This window comes from Pholcus phalangioides, unplaced genomic scaffold (assembly GCF_987345545.1).
Source record: "Pholcus phalangioides strain wild (caught in Gottingen) unplaced genomic scaffold, Ppha-v1.0 ptg000007l_1, whole genome shotgun sequence".
Lineage (NCBI taxonomy): Eukaryota > Metazoa > Arthropoda > Arachnida > Araneae > Pholcidae > Pholcus > Pholcus phalangioides.
The window spans coordinates 59359315-59378645 of record NW_028301600.1 but is presented as its reverse complement, the minus strand read 5'-3'; the positions used below and the strand labels follow the sequence as shown (position 1 = coordinate 59378645).

The 19331-nt window shown below is 38.0% G+C and overlaps 1 protein-coding gene across 1 annotated transcript in view; it reads left to right on the top strand.

Annotated features, from left to right (window-relative positions):
• The window catches only part of LOC149085563 (uncharacterized), a 47629-nt gene extending 28314 nt beyond the window's left edge, over nt 1–19315 (top strand). Inside the window, exons 5-9 of the mRNA XM_089233660.1 lie at nt 1750–1812; nt 4473–4614; nt 4736–4924; nt 9395–9535; nt 18920–19315. Of these exons, the coding sequence (XP_089089786.1) occupies nt 1750–1812; nt 4473–4614; nt 4736–4924; nt 9395–9535; nt 18920–19069 (685 nt within the window). The 3' untranslated portion in view covers nt 19070–19315. The remainder of the gene's footprint in view (nt 1–1749; nt 1813–4472; nt 4615–4735; nt 4925–9394; nt 9536–18919) is intronic.
• Nucleotides 19316–19331: the final 16 nt, after the last annotated feature.

Below are 19331 nucleotides of genomic sequence, written 5' to 3'. Positions count from 1 at the left end.
TCATCCTCGGTGTTGATCACTGTTTTAAAAAAAAATATATTAGCTCGAAATAAATAAAATAATATTTATTTATTTGTTTCAGGGTAGCCGGACAATGTATACACAATGAGTGAGAGACGGGGTTTACATCATTATTACTTTTTATGAAGCACTGAGAGGCTTCAGAAAAACATACCTAAAAATGGATAGATAACTCAGAAAAATACAATAGATAGATAAATAAATGGCTTCCAGAAGATATCTTTCTGGTGTTCTCCAAAGCTGATAATTTCCATGTGTGAAGGCGGCGTTCCTAAAAAAAAATTGCAGATTGTTCAACTGTTCTCTAGGTACAACGTGCTACGTTTTGAAAAAATATCAGAGGACTGGCGGTGTTAAGAATTTGCCTCGGGCTCATCGCACACCTGGAATCACAAGGAGAGATAATAGAAAACTCGTTGCACTTATTAAGAAGAATCATCGTGCCACCCCGAAATAACTGAATGCAGAGTGAATTACATACAAGGTTCGTTTCTGCAACTGCACTTTTAGAAATCTTTCACGAGAAGAGAGATTTAGGTATTGCAAATAAAAAACAGATGAGGTCTCGATTGCAATGGTGTAAAAAATCACGTCATCACTTGAAAATAAAGGACTGGGAGATGCCTTATATTGTTGTTTAACTTTACAATGAAGACATAAGAACCAACTTGAAAACTGGAGATGGCTACGATAAATTTATATGGAGAAGAAAAGGAGATGAAATGAGTGCATTGATAAGGAAAAGAACAACACAATTTGTTTTGTCGTTCATTTAACTTTGGACATGAATGGCAGCCAATGGATTAGGAAAATTTGTATTGTGAAGCATACTGTGATCTCAAAAGTTCTACATGGACATTATAAAAAAAATTTGATTCCGAGTTTGTCCACGGAAAATGGTTTTGCGATTCAACCAACTTTACATTACTTAGACGACTTAGCATCTTGCAATCACGGCAAAAATATCGCCAGTCCTCTGACAATTTTTGCCAAAGATAAAACGTTAAACAATCTTGCAACTTCTCTTTGAGGAACTCCATCTTTGGAGATTATTAGATTCTGAGATCATCAGAAATATATCTTTTAGGGACCACCTTAGCGCTTCAGAAGAAGTTATAATGATGAAAATCCCATTGCATTCATTTTTTATGCATTGCCTGGTTACCATGCAACTAGGAAAACATTTTTTTATTTACATATTTTGATCCAATATTCAGGGTGTCCTGTAAGTGCAAGCACGGCCTTTATCTCATCAACCGTTCGTCGTAGAGGTATGATTCCAATTTAAAAAATGCTCAACAGCCGTTCAAAAATTACCCTGTACCAGTTTTGAGAGTGAAAATACAGTGTGTAACAAAATAAAAAAAAAATAAAAAATTTTATACGGTCCCCCCATGTGCTCTAACTTCTAGTTAGAAAGTTGTTGCCTTGTCTCTTCTAATGCCAAAACAAATTCATGTTTCCAAGTGAAATATTCACAGAGATATTCGAATTCGAAAATCGGAGGAAATTTGGGAAAGAACAGTTAAATGCGGGTAAAACAGTTTTTCCGTGTTTTCAAACATTTTACGCCTAATATTGGCAGAACTGTTCCCGAAAAAAGTACAAGCTTTTAGATGCTAAGTCAATATTACCAGATCTTGGTGTGTTCGAATCTTGTTTATTTATTTCTCTCTCTCTCTCTAAGATAAATATATATAATAATTTAAATTTTTTTTTGCATTTCAGGTTTTATTCAGCGGAAATCATTTGTGCCTTGAAATATTTGCATGCACATGGAATTATTTACAGGTGAATTTGAATGAAAATTCAAATGAATCATGATAAAAAAATATTTCGTGAAACATAATATCTTGTGATATATATCCAATGTTTCTCAAACTTTTTCCACTCGTGGCTCCCAAAGTGTGGATCACGACCCCCTTGGTGAAGCGGGGTGGGACCACCGTTATGAGCTGGTCGAGGTGGGTCATAAAATTTAATCCTCTTGATAATATTTTCATCTTTGCAGCACAGATAAAAATTCATCAAACCAATATAATTTCTTAATGTTTAACTGACGTATTAACGTCATTTATGTTCGTACAATATTATATAAATGTGTTCAAATTATACCTCTACAACAATCAATACGTATATTAAAAGGAAAATATTATCCAATAAAATATATATAAATAATATCATTAAGGAAAATAAGCATCCCTATTCTCCGAATTTAGGGAATACAAAAACAGTAACGTTTTTCAAAAAAATATACAGGGTGTTTCAGATAGGACTCCCTAACTTTGAAATGACATAACTTGGAAACAGCGATGAAGATGAAACAAGTAATTCGATTAATAGGCTAATATTTAGCACCTCACTCTCGGTACAATGCTTTTTTAAACAGTGGGTGTTCTTCGCACACAAACATAGGTCAAATCCTAATATGATAGTTTCAAAATGGTCGCCATGCTTGTAAATAACATGGCAGAAGTGAACAGTGGAGTTTGAAGCCACTCTCCTGTGCAAGTCTCTATTGCGATGCATGCGCGTGCTTCACTGTTATGAACTGTTAAAGCTGATGCAGCGTTTGAGGACTCTTGCTGTAAACAATGAAATTCGAATGACCCCATGGAAAGAAGTGGTGGAATAAAACGACTTTGGTGCTATATATAAGTTGAAATTTGCAATTGATTTTAAAACCGGTGCATTTAAAATTCCAGACCCGCGCATCAAACGTGCTACTCGTTTCATTTTTCTATCTGCACTGTTTCTGAGTTATGTCATTTCAAAGTTAGGGAGTCCTTTCTGAAACACACCGTATATTTACATATATTTAATATTTTTTAAAATAACCCTTTCAGACCTAAGCCATATTTTTTGGAATTTTCAAAATGTTTTTTGCATTTTCGATACTCAAAAATGCATTAAAAACACAAATATCAGCAAATCTTTACTTTTTCAAATTTTCATTTTTTTTGTGAAGGAATAATTCACATCTTTCAAATTTCAAATTTTTTCAGTCAAGATGATGCAAGGTATATATTCATCTACGCATACAATTTTTTTCCAGAATTTTATTGCTAAATTTTATGTAATAAATCACACTCTTCCTGGAGGCACTTTCTCCTGGAAGCCATCTTAAAAACCCCACTGAAAGTTCAACTTCAAGTCTTGCCCCCCTCCCCCAAACCTCACCGTATTTCTAACTCAAAATTTACATAATCCTTCAAGCCAGGGCTTAACTCTCTGAGGTAAAAAAAAAAATGTACATTGATAAAAAGCAACCCACACATTTGTGGCACCAGGGTCTGAAAGGGATAAGTATCGTCAAAAACCAAAATCACACTTGATAGTTAACAGTGAGGCACGCAACTTATCATTAAAAATTGTGCTGTATCAAGCTTCGCTAATTTCGTGAAGCAAACTACAATTTTGAAGCAAGTCACTGTTTTTTTTTTCAGACAATGGTTTTTAACCAGGGTTCCTTAGAGAGGCTCAGAGGGTCGTGAGCTCGGATGAGAAAAGAATCAATTCATCGTTTTTATAGCACTTTACACTGAATATTATTTTGTATAGGGGATTCGTGGCCTTAATTTCATTAGGGGGGGGGAGGGTCCGCGAACTCGATGTTACTGGCGCAAAGGGTCCGTGGAACACAAAAGGGGTCATGAACCACTGTTTTAAGGAATTTGATAACAGCGGGGAGGGGGGGGGATAATTTAATTTCTATAAAATTATTGTGAGAATGAGGGGGAGCTACTGATGAAAATCGGTGGAATTAGTGTCAACAAGGGGTCCCTCTTCAAAAAAGTTTGGGAATCACTGATATAGTGTCTCCTGAGCATTCCCAATGAAAAATATGGTGTAGATTTGTTAGGTTTTTCTTTATTTTAGTTGAAAAGTTACGACTACGTGCTTTTGCACATGAAAATAACTATGGGTGGAGATACGGGGGGGGGGCATGTATATATGAATTGACATCATCATCATCGTGCCCCCCAGCAATAATGACCGTGCCCCTCCCCCGAGACTTTCAAGTCTATTCCGCCTATGAAAATAATTCTGGAACAGTCATCTAAAAGAAAATGCGCTCTCTTGGCATTAATGACATTGCATAGCAGTTAACATCAATTATGTCAGACTTGAGGGGAGGCCCCCAGCGTCATATTTGTGTCATATCGTCCCCATCATGCCAGAAGCACGAATGTGAAAAATTTCCACCCTTTTTTTATTAACTCGTTGGATACCTTATTTTGGTATCTAAGTTTTACCTGAAACGCGAATGTGTATCCTTCTTGAAACGCATGTTAAAAAACATTTTAAGAAAATAACTTCCATAGTAATGGGTAGAGAACATTCAAACGTCATTTCCCACGTCCTTTTTTTCCCAAGGACATTGCACATTCGTGCTTCTGGCATGAAGGGGTACGATGTATACTTGTTTCTTCTTATGCCATTCGTTATAGGGATGCCAAGCTGGATAACATATGTATCGACTCAGATGGCCATGTTCGGCTGGTAGACTTCGGGTTCTGTAAATTGCGAATTTATCGAAAAGAATGTCTTCCCAGAAATCTTTGCGGAACTCCAGATTACATGGCTCCAGAGGTTTGTTACATAGCGCATGCGCTTCATTATACAAGATTTATCTTGTAATTCAGTCGTGAAACTATGTTTTTTTTTGTTTCGCTGAAATGTATCGTGTTTTTATTTTCTTACTTTGTTTCAGATATTAAAGGGTTACCATTATAATCATTCCGTCGATTGGTGGTCATTTGGCGTTTTACTGTATGAAATGCTTGTGGGATATTCTCCTTTCCATGGGGCTGATGAAGAAGAATTATTTTGGGCCGTATGCAATGAAGATGTAATTTATCCACGATTTTTATCGAAGGAAGCTATGCATATATTAGTTTTGGTGAGAAATACTATATCCTTGATACGGAAACTAAAAATCAGCAAGTTCTCTATATAATATACAATAAAGAAAAAAGTTCAAATATTCAATTACAGATTCAATTTTGACTATAGTACTCGATGTTAATGGTAGCGAAGTTCGCTAAATTTAATTATACTGTAATACTGTATATGAGACTCTAATGCTTGCACGTGTCCAAAATCAGAGTCAATTACTACCACTAAACAGCAGCTCGTAACATTCCTCTGTAAAATTTCTAAGGAATTGGTACATGCCAGAATGTGTTGTGTGTAGATGTCCGTGACTCCAACGTATTTATCATGATGTCAAGGTTATGCGGGGCTCATGGCCCCCACAAGAGTGTGGCTGACAGATCTCCAGCACTGGGGCCCGGGACGATTTTTTCATCATTTCTTGTTTTTTCACGCAATAAATTCATCATAAACGGACCTGTGAAAGTCTGGTCTGGGGGCCCGAAAATGATCTCAGCCTAGAGGCCCTGCTTCAGGATGTGGAGGCCATGGCGTGGCTCGTATTTGCGAAGTGCTGGCATCCGTCTTCTATACTAGAAGTAGCAGATGCCTGAATTTTCGTGTTGAAAAGCTGTACCTGCTCTCTGTGTAGAGACTTTTTTAAATGGGAGATCGGCAAAAAAAAAAAAAAAAAAAAAAAAAAAATAGAGTTGGATGGATGGATTTTGGAATTATTGGTGCAAGGACCAATTTGGTCAAACTGCGCCAAAACAAATGACTGTATAAAAATAAGAAAAAATTGTCCTTTTGTCATGTCAAGAAAGTAAAACTACACATGATAAAAAAGTGACATGCATTGTAAACTATAATTTGTTGTAAAAACCAATGGCTTCAATGAATTTAAAAATGCGAGATGCCTCGCTATGGTCATTTAAAATGTCACGAAGTGAAAGATGACTTCGACCAAAAGCGGTCGTAAAATGATGACGATGGTGTGAACAAGTAAAAGCATGAGCAATGGTCAATGGGCTTTGACAATGTGGCCACTCAGGTTGACTCTCTCGTAATAATAAATAAGATTGCGTGAGGCGACTGTGCCCTATGCGCAACCGGGCAAACAGAACTTCCTCTTTTCGGTTAGTCCTGCAGCTCGAACGCCAATGGCCGATAGTGGGCTCGATGGCATGTAATTTGTTATTTATTTGATTGTTCCAATGATGCTGCCAGCGGCGATGCATCACTTCCCGGAGGATTGAAAAGTGGTCACTGGCAGGTACCAAAAGGCTATTATCAATGTTGGTTGTTGCTTGAGCTGCAGTGCCTGCTTTTTCGTTGCCCGGTATTCCTACATGACCTGTTACCCAGTAAAATTTGTACCGTGATGGATGAGGTGATGCAGTTCATGAAAAATGGCATGAATAAATGGATGTGTGTGAAAAGTGAAGGAAGACAGTGCTTGCAATGCGCTCAGAGAGTCGCTAAAAAAAAGTTAGAGCCTGTAAGATAATATGAAGAAGACACAAATGTAAGCTGCTGTCGCAATATATTGATATAGAAAAAAGTGCGAGGATTATGAAATAACATTTTTAAATTTTCTAGTATTTTATTTGAAGGATGATTAGAATCTCAAATCTGCATTTATATCAAATATTGATTCTTGTTGCATTGAAAAATGTTTGGTATTTAAGAATGAATATCATGTCTGAGAAAAATGGGTAGTGGTTACCGCTTGTAACGTTTTCAAAAAAGCGTTGTGAGCGAGGAAACGCTTTAAACTGAAAATCTTGAAGAGTACTAGTAAGAGTTTGGACCACGTAAATGAATCTAAGTAAATGAATGACTAAGCAAGAAAACGTTCTAAGTGGGAATACTGGAGCGGGATCCACTATATTTAAAAAAGAAAGTTTTTAGGAAGGTAATATGAAACATAGCTGGATAATACAGGGCGATCAGCGAATAAGCCCTTATTTCAAAATTAAATATCTCTACAACAAAGATCAATAGAATTATGCGGTAAACGGTACGTTTATTAGCAAAACTGTAAGAATGTTGTACAGAAATTTCAAAAATTTAGTTATTTTTTAAATTTTTTAAAATTTAAAAAAAGAAAAAAAACTGGAGATTTTGGGGTTCCGAAAATCCTCATTTGTGTGAAGAGAAACCACTGCATTCTCCTAAAGTTACTGCATGGGCTGCGGTATGCGCCATGTGTGCTGACAAATTGTACGTAACGTTCAGTAGTAATCGTTTCTCGCACGAAGAAGGGGCCGATAATGCCTCTGGCGCATATCGCAGCCCATGCAGTAACTTTAGGCGAATGCAGTGGTTTCTCTTCACACAAATGAGGATTTTCGGAACCCCAAAATCTCCAGTTTTTTTTTTCTTTTTTTTAATTTTGAAAAATTAAAAAAAAAACTAAACTTTCGAAATTTCTGTACAACATTCTTACAGTTTTGCTAATAAACGTACCGTTTACCGCATAATTCTATTGATCTTTGTTGTAGAGATATTTAATTTTGAAATAAGGGCTTATTCGCTGATCACCCTGTATATGGAACTGTGGGTTCAAATGGGAAAAAAGTCAACTTGACTGATTAAAAACAAGATTTTAGCGAGCCTGTGACTATAAAAAAAAACAAACAAATATAGTTTAGTTTAATAGTTAATGATGGTGGTCGGGTTATGAGCGATTGCCGTCTCCTCGAACGTGGGGGGGGGGGGGGGGTGAATCACCGGGATCTAGAAATTTCGCCTCGACATTTTGCTTTTCTTAAAGTGAATGTGTGAGTGACCGTATGATTGAATAACTGTACGAATAAGTGAGTGTGAGTGACTGTATGGGTGAGTGAATGATCATAGGAGTGACCAAGTGAGTGACCGTATGAGTGAGCGATTGTAAGAATAAGTGAGTGGGAGTGACTGTATGGGTGAGTGAGTGACCGTATGAGTGAGCGATTGTAAGAATAAGTGAATGTGAGTGACCGTATGAGTGAGCGATTGTAAGAATAAGTGAATGTGAGTGACCGTATGAGTGAGCGATTGTAAGAATAAGTGAGTGGGAGTGACTGTATGGATGAGTGAGCGATTGTAAGAATAAGTGAATGTGAGTGACCGTATGAGTGAGCGATTGTAAGAATAAGTGAATGTGAGTGACCGTATGAGTGAGCGATTGTAAGAATAAGTGAGTATGAGTGACTGTATGGGTGAGTGAATGATCATATGAGTGACCAAGTGAGTAACCGCATGAGTGGGTGGGAGAAACTCTATGGTTGAATGATCAAGTGAGTGACTGTATGAGTGACAGTTTGAGTGACTGTATGAGTGACAGTTTGAGTAACTGTATGAGTGACTAGGTGCCTGGCCATATTTAGCGATCAAGTTAGTAACCGTAGGACTGACCACACTCACTTGGTCTGTCATACGGTTACATATTGTTACTCACTCGTACGGTCACCCACCCACTCACTTTTTCACTCAAACGGTTACTCGCCCCTTCACTTGGTCACTCATATATATGAATATATATATATATACGTATATGTGTGTATGAATATATACTCAATCATTCATTTTGTCACTCGCACAGTCACTCAATCATTCACTTGGTCACTTACTTGGTCACTCACACGGTCAGGGAAGGCGAAATGTCGGAGGTGAAATTTCAATAAACCGAATCACCGAGGGTGTGTATACTCTGTTTCATTACCTCGTCCCGTCTAATAGGACATGCGACCATCTCCGATGATCAGACGCCGCGACAGCCGTCCTGTTCAGTATTTATTTTTTCTATGAGTGTTATTAGAGTCCCAATCGTAATTATTACGCCTTTATTGTTTAGAGGGTGTGTATAAACGGGGTAGGGGGGTGGGTGGCCTTCTTGTTATATGTTAATGATAGCGGGAATTCCAAACTGAAAACCCGTACTCCTATATCATTCCTGAAATAGTCGAGCGTTAATATAAAATAAGTTAAAAATACAGTTATTTTTTTTTATTTAAAACAAATCCCCCTTGCACTATATCGTTGAAAAAATCGTGGCTAGCGTGAGGGGAACGGTTATAGAACGAATCATTTGAGTTTTCAGTATTTCCTACGGGGGAAATTTGATTCTATATATATATATATATATATATATATATATATATACGAGTGGTTCGAATTACTAGCACATTCACGGAACGAATGATGCCCGTAAACCAAAGCTCCACTGTATTTTACTTCAACTTTGAAGGTATCGCGTAGAATTTTTCTAATTTTCAAACATTCTTCGTGAAACACCTGGTATAACAAAAAGTATTTACAAAAATATTGTATGCAAATTGTAATCTGATAGAGATGCATAAGATGCAACTTGGCATGTAAGCCTATGTATTAGTTTGACTATTTTTTTCTATTATATTTTTTTCATGTATTGCATATAAACGCAAAAATAATATAGAGCGTTGAAAGAATTTTACCCCCTAACTGACTGTTTTCTTTTTACTGATTTTGACTTTAGCTATTGAATAGAGATCCGGAGAAACGGCTTGGAATGCCTGGTTGCGTTGCTGGAGACATATATTGTCAACCGTTTTTCCGACCGATCGACTGGTTAAAAGCTGAACGCAGACAGCTGGAACCACCGTTCAAACCGAAATTAGTAAATATTTGATCATAATTACATGAGTATAAGTGCAATATTAAGTGTATGTGTTTTATACCCCCTTGTGCTCTAAACCTCAGATATTTTGGATTACGTATTATTTCTATAGGTTACGGTCCATGTCGGCATTCTAGCTTCTTCGCGAGATGGTCAGCGTCTGAAGTCTGGACAATGTGTGAAATCAAGGGCGTAGCGAGGGAGGGGGACTTGGGGTCTGCCCCCCCCCCCGAAATGAGAGTGGTCCCCTCCGAACGAAATTTCTGGCTATGCCCCTGTGTGAAATGGCTGGCCACTTCACCGGACTTGAACCGTAACATATATATCACTAACCTACTAAATAGCATCTATACCTCATCAAAATTATCCGCCTAGCAGTCGAGTAGTTAGCATATATATAGGGGTTACTAATCTCCAGTAAGAACAGTTCGAGGTTTGAAACTAAGTAGTATAATGGACATCAAAAGTTATTATGTCGCAGCTGAATTGTAAATTTTCAAAGCTCTTACCTTTTTTACGAAGCAGGGATGTGTTATAATAAAGCTGACTGACGTTCAGCTGCACTGTCGCAACATCTCATTTTACAATTACACTGGCCATGTTTAGCCGCACAAGATTTCAGAATTTTCGTAAAGGATCCTCTACGTAGGAATTGTTCAGGGTTACCACAATCAGTATATTATCGCTTGCAAGTTGAGTTGCCTGAATACTGAGTCTTCTGGCATCTAGCCAACAACGATATAGGCCTACTTGTGAGGAGGACCCAAGCGGTAAAAAAAAAGGAAATAGCAATCTTTTCCTGCGTATTCTTGATGTGGTTTACACGACATTTCGTAGCCATCAAAGCGAAGAAGAACCAACTTCGTTTGCTCACCATCCACTTGATATCAGTACTGGGTTGGGTATGCATATGTGATGGTCACCGCTGTGGTGGTCGAGTGGTTATAGTGACGGACTTGCGATGCGAGGATCCGGGTTCGAACCCCACAGTGATGGTCGGCTGAAGTTGGTTTTCAACTTCAAGGCGCAAATGCGAGCCGATCTCCCCGTTAAAAAGTCTCGCCACAGAGAGCAACAGTCCTACAACGATAAATCATTCAATCATAACACTTCATTCATAGTTACAAAAACTGGTGGCAGATGGCAGCACTACACATAACAAGCATTACAGAGAAACAAAAAACTTCAGGTTTCACTACACGTACACGCACATTCCCGCATGTACCGATTTGTTGGGGGTTCCGCAGGGGGGGAGGGGGTATGTGTCGTGTAGCAGTAGTAGGTAGGGCCTCCAAAAAATGGCTCGGGGATCCATGATGTTCTTAAGTCAGCCACCTCGTTGGGCAATTTGCCTGTTGTGGCGTTTTATTGTATTGTATTGTATTGTGAATGAAACAGTGCCGTATATAGATTGCCTGTAAAGGAGAACAAATTCGTCGTCCATCTTTGAGCAAAGAACAGATTTTCCGGTTTTTGTGACGTCTTGGAATCGTTAAAAAAAAGCAGGATAGAGAACAGTGATTGACTATGGCGATAACAATGATGTCATAATTTCGCTCAAAGATGACGGATGAGTCACCCTGGTATTTCAAGCAGCTCCAGATTGAGAAAACCACATTTAAAATAAGTGACACCTAAAAAAAAATTCCTCGACAAGGAAAATGAAGATCAAAGTGAAAAAACTTTTATAGTGTAATCCCGGCCTTTAAAAGATGCTCATTCAGAACACGCGTTTAACACAGTTTCCCAAACCTCTCGTTTCAACGCCCACTCCTTTAAAAAATATTTCTTCCATCGCCCTCCAACTCAAGTCAACCTATAGGATCCTTGTACTAAACCTTAAACTTCTACCTCCCCCCTGGGGCGATATTGCCCACTTTGGGAAACATTGGTTTAACAGAAAGTTATAGGATACTGAAGATTGCTATCAACACTAATATGAAGCCGCAACACCTACTATGTTAGCACAGATCTGTCAAGCTATTGATTAACAGAAGCTTTAGAGTCTCTAGATCCGAAACTTGACAAGTTGAAACACACAATTCTTTTTTGTTGAGCAATTAAGCTGATGTGTTGACCAAACGACTGCAAAACGATGATTATAATAATTATTCACAGTCGACACTCATTTTTACGGACTTAAATAATAAATTTATAAAGGGAGAGGTTTTCAAGACATGGCATATTGTTTTTTACCAAAGGATTATTCGTGAAAACTTATCGGTTTGTAAAATCGAGCGGCAGCTGTAGCTACTATAAATTTTAATTTTAGAAAATCTTCTATCTCCCAAACAATTATTTACTTATTTACACACTCATCATAATGTGCATGGAACAAATGTAGGCAACAGAGCTGCTGTCCTTAACATCTTGCAAAAGAAATCATAAAAATAACGTTCTTGAAAAAAAAAAGTTGATATAGTGGATCCCCTTTATATAATGGTGTCACTTAGATCGTTTTCCCGCTTAGTACAACTCGTGGACACAACTCTTAAATACACTGCTGGCCACCCAAATTGCAACACCAAGAAAGACAAGAGATATCGCAACAATATTTATTTTGTAGATAACATGTTGACCAAGCATCAAATGATTAAATTTATAGACTTCTGTGAAGTGTGGTTCCTGCCAAAATCAGTAGCCAGAGTAGCTGCCATTGCTGGAGATCACCGCTGCCACACGCCTCGGCATTGATTCAAAGAGACTTTGGATGCGTTCTTGGGGTACAGCAGACCAAGCAGCTTCCACGCGTTGCCAAAGTTGATCTGGTGTGGCAGCTGGGGATGTAATCTGGGCCAATCGTTGAGCAACCATGGACCACATGTTTTCTATCGGCGAAAGATCCGGAGAGCGAGCTGGCCAGGGAAGCAATTCAATCTGGCGATTGACGAAGAACCTTTGGACAATGCGTGCCACGTGTGGTCGCGCATTATCCTGTTGAAATATGGCTGTGGGCAAGCCTTGAAGGTAAGGAAGGACAACTGGCTCCCACACCTCGGAGATGTAGCGCTGGCTTTTTAAAGTACCGGCAATGCGTACTAGAGGAGTGCGAGAGTGATATCCAATACCGCCCCATACCATAATACCCGGTGCAGGACCAGTATGGCGGTGCATAACGCAGCTGTTCAGCATCCTCTCTCCACGGTGTCTCCAGACTCGAATCCGACCATCGTGGTGTTGCAGACAGAAGCGTGAGTCGTCAGTAAAGACAATTTCATTCCATTGTGCCGTCCACATCCTTCTTTCATCGCACCATTGGCGGCGGAGACGTCTGTGGTTCTGCGTCAAGGGTAGACGAAGCAATGGACGTCTTGCGGACAGACCACTCTGCTGTAAACGGCGTCGAATGGTACGCGCAGACACTGGATGATGCGGTACAGACTGAATGTGCTGTGCTATGGTTCGTGATGTGGCTGAGCGATCCGTCACTGCCATACGCACAATACGCCTGTCATCACGTGAAGTGGTGCACTGAGGTGGATGCGATCGAACACGTCGGTCCGTCGTACCCTCCTGCATCCAACGATCACATATCCGCATTACAGTTGTTTGGTTTCGTCCAACACGACTACCGATTTCCCTGAAAGATAATCCACAATCTCGGTAGGTCACTGTCCTTCCTCTGTCGAACTCGGATACTTGATCAAAAGATGGTCGCTGTTTTCTACGAGGCATAATTGATCGTTTTTTTGAAAAAACCACAAGAAAAACACAATTGCCGTACTTCAAATCGTCGAAATCTCCAAGCCTTAAATAGCGCTTTGAAGTGGCGCTACAGGCGCGCGTGATGTGCGTCTGCGCTGAAATTCTAATCATTTGCATATCTCACCTCCGCTAATGCATGTTGTAAATTTCATATTATTTGCATGCTTCCTTCAGGGTGTTGCATTTACGGTGGCCAGCAGTGTACTCAGAGATTTCCCGTTTAGGGCATTTTCTCATTTATAGGAGTGGAAAATGTGTGAAAAATTGATTTTCGCAGCAGGAAAAATTATTTTCGTAGTAGCAAAAATGTTATTTTTGTAGCAGCATTTATCAGTTTCGTAGTATTTTAAAATTTTGGCAGTATCGTTTTGGTATCACTGTTTTTAGAAGATTTTTCGGGGTTAGGTGTGATGTGTTTTTTACTACAAAAACACCATTATCTCAGTTCAGAAGGGAGAGGGGTTGTCTCCATACAATGCACAAAAATACATAGAAAATTCCTCTAGAAGAAATTGCAATTAAAAAAAAATTTTAGATCATTTTTTAAGACTTCTTGATATTTATATTTTACATTCTCTACAGTATCAACAAATGAGAGGAAAAATAATTTTAAAAAAATGAGAGTGTGTTAGATTTGGCGCTGGTAAAGATTCGGTAATCACTAATTTCAAAAAAGTTATTTCAAATCAAAAATTAGAATAAAAAAAATTTCTGCAAATTTCAAACTATCACTGTATTGGATAGAATCCTTTGCAGAAAACACTGTTTATAATTTCTGATTCACTTCAACTAGCTGGAACACAACTCATGTAGTATACAGTAAATATGTACCGCGGATCCCGCTTATAACGTTTTTCAAAAGCCGTCACAAAAAAAAATTGTAAGCGGAAAACGCTTTTAACTGAAAATCTTAATAAGAATTTGATAGAGATTTGAGACCACGAAAAAAAATCGTAATAAACCGGAAAACGTTCCAAGCGGGAACGTTATAAGCAAGATCGACTGTTTAAGTTTATAAAGTAGGTGAATATAAAGTCCAGGATAAGATTTTTAATGAATAAAAATTGCCTGTGTTATCTTTATATCTTACCATATTACTCATGGCGTATACGTATTCGAAAAACGGAAGAAATTTCGGAAAAACAGCGTTAAATGCGAGTAAAACGGTTTTCCCGCATTAAGAGCTGTTTTTTCCCAACTTTCCTCCATCTCAGTGAATATTGCAATTAGGAACGTGGAATTTTTTGTTGACATCAGGAAAGACAGGGCAACAACTTTCTAATTGGGTCTTCTGTTTATGATTTTCTTCCATAATTGAGAGGTTAGCTCTCAAACTACTCAGTGGGGCTGACAGGGCTCTAGCCCTGGGGCCTGGGACAGTTCTCATCATTTTTTGCTTTTTCACGCTATAAATTAATTACAGAAGGGGCCCGTTAAAAATCTGACCGAGGGGCTTGCAAATGATCCCAGTCAAGGGGCCCCGCTACAGGATGTGGGGGCCATGGGGAGGATCCAGTTGAAGTAGTCATGTGTTTGTACAATCACGGCACTACTTTTTTTTTTCATGAGTAGAAGTTTTTACTCTAGTCAAAAAGATTTTAACAAGGAGAGTAAGAAAGGTTTCGAAAACATAAAATTTCTAAATGTTCTTATGATACATCAGGCAGTGCTGAGGAGGTGCTGTCATTGATGCTTCTAATCTGTCATTGATGCTTCTAGTGAAAAATAATAATGTTAATATATTTGCGATAAATATTCTTCTAATTTTGTAGGCATGATGCCTGCGGGATTCTTGTTAGTTTTTCAATTTGGCTGCTCAGAAATTGCTACATAATGGGAAAAAAGGTTTGATGAAAAGCTGCAATGTTTGTCGTCTTATCACTCATAATTTGGCGATATTGGTGATTTAACAATCGTTGTTTGGCGAGATTAGCAATTTGACACTCATTATTTGGTGACGTCATTGTCGATTTAAAACTCGGTAATTCGCGACATTGGCGATTTATCGTTCAGCTATATTTTGGTGATTTATCATCATCGAGCTTATATTACTGGAGGGAGCATCGAGTCGCCGCTACGGCAGCAACATCGAATGCAAGGAAATCACGTGACACGTTAAATAATGCTGTTCATGCCTAGCAATTTCCCCATTGAAATGTACAATTCAGTTTCTAAATATTGCAATTAATTGTCTTGTAAAGATTAAAAAAAAAGGATAGATAACACTCTTGTAAAAAGACAGAAATATATTAAATTATTTCTTTCATTAGTTATAGAATTTCTTTCATTAATGCTGGAATAATTTATTTCATTAGTTCTCCAAGCATATCTTTCATTAATGTTGGAATTTCCTTTCATTAATTCTAGAATTATTTCTTTCATTACTTCTGGAATAATTTCCTTTCATTAATTCTAGGATTATTTCTTTCATTACTTCTGGAATAATTTCTTTCATTACTTCTGGAATAATTTCTTTCATCAATTCTGGATTTGTTTCTTTCATTAATGCTGAAATGATTTATTTTATCATTGTTGGAATTATTTCTTTCATTGATTCTCGAATTATGTTTGATTTATTCTGAAATTATTTCCTTCATTATAATTTTGGATATATTAATACCCTAACAGCCCTTCCATTGTAGTGCTACAAATATTGTAAACTCGTGTACAAAATTAAGAGAATTTACATATTTGTGTCTATTTTCACAAAAAGTACTGACCCAAAGGTACTACTAATGCCACTAAAGAAATATGCAAATATTCCGTGTCGAATACGTAAGCGTACACGTGCGTGTGGGCGGAGCTGTGACCACGGAGGCAGGGGATGATAAGGGCACGAGGCGTTTTCCACGATTCGTGTGCTCGTACTCCTCGGCGACATTCGCTGTGGTTTCTCGCAAGAGTTTGGTAAATTTTATAAGCTATCAGGTAAAAAGGGTAGCCACAAACGTATGGATAACGGAAAGAAATGAAGAATCATCGGTAGATTGGAGGCAGGGCAATCACAAGTGCAGGTGGCTACGGAGCTCGATGTTACGCCCAGTGTCGTCTGCAATTTGAGGAAATAGTTTCAGGACACTGGATCCATATCGAGAAGACCTGGAATTAGAGAACCAAATTTCATTAAAATCTGTCCTCTAGTTTTTCAGAAATTGAACATAACGTACTAATTCTTTTAATTTTGCACACGAGTGTAGACATAGTACCCGCATTTTACAGCAGGGTTCCTAGCATAGGCACTAGAACTTATGGGCTGATTCTATTTCAGCTCCCCTCAAGGATCGGAAAAAGTCGTTTCGGAGGGCCGCAAAGCTGTTTTCGCACCGGGCTGCAAAATTGCTCCTCGCATTTCCGCTTTAACCTTCCAGCCACACGGGCGGTTTTAAATTTTTAGTATATAATTACGGGGTATTTTTATCTACTATTTATATAGAACGTGATAATACGATAATAGCGTTCCCCGCGAAATTTTATGGAATATGTGAAAAGCGATATTCGCGGATGGAGGGTTAAATAAAGTTGGAAAATTCATTTGCAGCCGACCACCACTGCACGATTGCGGGTATCTAGGAAAACCCGATAAGAGACAATCACTTTCTAGGATAAAATCGAGCAGGGTGACTTGCCGGTAAAATACGAAAATCGGTTCGCAAAAAATCCGTGACCTTTTATTTCGTGATTTTTTTTTTCCAATGTCATTACTTTTCCATGATGGACACCCTGAATTTATCGACTGGTCTTTGCGTGTGTATGCGTCGAAATTCCTGATGACGAAAGGTAGACGATTCGATCATTGACATTTTTCCAGTGTGATACGTTCTTTCTCGAACTTTTATCTTGTGTTGAAGCAGCGTTTTTCAACCTTTCTCTCTCTCTCTCTGAACCCAAGGACCAGTAGAATGCATGAAACAATATGAGGGATCATTTGTGCCTTCCCCCCACCCCAAAATTAAAGGAATGTCCCGGGGAAATTCCTTTAATTTTGGTTGTACCGATTTTTTTCATATAATAAATATTGGATTTGTAATATTTACTAAGGTCATAAATACAGTGTTTTCATATATAAATTATATTATGACGATAAATATTCCTCTCACATATTTTTTTCAAGTTCGTTTTTTCCCGCAATTTCAATAACAATTGGTGATTGTGCTTACTTCTGGCAACGTTTTTGATAACAATTGTCGATGTCCCGTATTTTATATACCCCATTTAAGATCCTAAGTTTATTAAGTTTAACGTATTTTTATCAATGCCATCTCATTATTTGACTAATTTTCCCCCGTGAAATACATTTGTTTACTGCGATTTGTAGCAGTCCTTCATCCCCCCCCCCCCCCGCGAGGCAATTAGAAACTTGCATTTGAGGCAATGAATTGCATTTTTTGACTAAATTTAGTGATATCTCGTATTTATTGTATCCCGTATAGCAGGCATCTTCAACCCGTTGCTCGCGAGCACGACGGTGCTCCCTGAAGCACCCATAGTGCTCGATGCTAATGTCCGCTTTTGTGCTTGCGAGCATTTGATCAACGTTTTAATTGAACAAGTACAAGTTGCATTGAAGGATTGTATCTCAAACTTGCCGTAAGGGCAAGTTTTTTATAAGCACTGCCTGTACCAATCTTCTTTTGATGATGGGTACAGGCAGTGCTCACGACTAGAAAAAGGTTGAAGACCTCTGCTGTATAGGACCGCAATTCCTGACAATTTCCACGGGGATGCATGTTGAACCCAAGTACAAAGGTATAATTGTTATTTGAACCCAACATGGAAGAAACTGACATCAATTGCAGAGGTTGAATAATTTTTCATTCTGTGTGTGTTAGTTTCATTAGAATTAATTGTATCAAGTCTGCTTGCAGAACACCCGTGGTCCGCGAACCATAGGTTGAGAAACTGTTAAAGGATACGTGAATTTTTCGTTGCGCACAGCGTCCGCGAAGAAATGGATGAGATTTGAAAAATAAAAAAAAAGGAACTCGTCAAAAGCCAACTTTTTTTCGGGAAAAAAATAGCTGGAAACACACACAGCGATTAAAGGGTATTTCTTGTAGTTCCGCGGTTGCACTGTTCGATCCCATTTAATGTCATCCGAACCCTAGGCGCAAAATCCTGGGGGCCCGTGCTATCTTAATGCATGACACCACGTCAAGAGAAAAGGGGCCCTCACAAAAAAGATCTGGTTGAAATTTTCGCGAGTAAGCATGTAAATTTGCGAGGTTGGGCCTCACTTGGCCGGGGGGACGACCCCACGACGGTTTTTTGAAAAACGTTAAAAGCGAGATCGACCGTACATGTTTATAAGATAGGGATTACATAATAAAAATTTAATAAAAGATCTTTTACAAAACTCGAAAAAAAAATCAATGAGCCTATTATTGATGCATTTCTCAAGTTTTATCAAACTTTTATAGCAGCAGTTCTTCGCGGAGCCCCGTGGTGCTCCACGGCCACTCGATGAAAATTTAAAAAAAAAAAAAAAACAGTAAATTTGAAAAAAAGTAATATTTTTAAATAAAAATAAATCAGTCACTTTGAATAAATAAAAAATAGACCTACAGGGTTCCGCGAGTCAAAAAAGTTGAGAACGGCCGTTTTATAGTGTAATCCGTCTAACAAATATTTTATGTTGGAGAAAAATATAGAACTGAGATATTCAATGTTTTTTTATTATAGAATTCTGAAACTGATGTCAGTAACTTTGACAGTGATTTTACAATGGAAAGAGCAGCATTAACCCCAACTTCCAAAGAAGTGGTTAATTCAATTGACCAGGAAGCATTTTTCGGATTCACTTATATAAATCCATTAATGCTGATGGATTAATGAAAATTTACAGAAAAATATTTGAGAAGCAGCTTTCAGCAAGAAAAGTATAATTTATCTGAATGTAAATTTTTTTTATCTTCTTAAGTACATGTTATGTATAAAATCATTTGTACATATTCTCATATATAAATCTTGATTGTAAATATTTAAATACACAAGAAAATCCCATTGCAAAAATGTGAAATTGCACAGATAGAAAACTGATTAAAAATGTAAATTATTTTAATAAAAATTACTACCTTCAAACAAGACTCAAAAG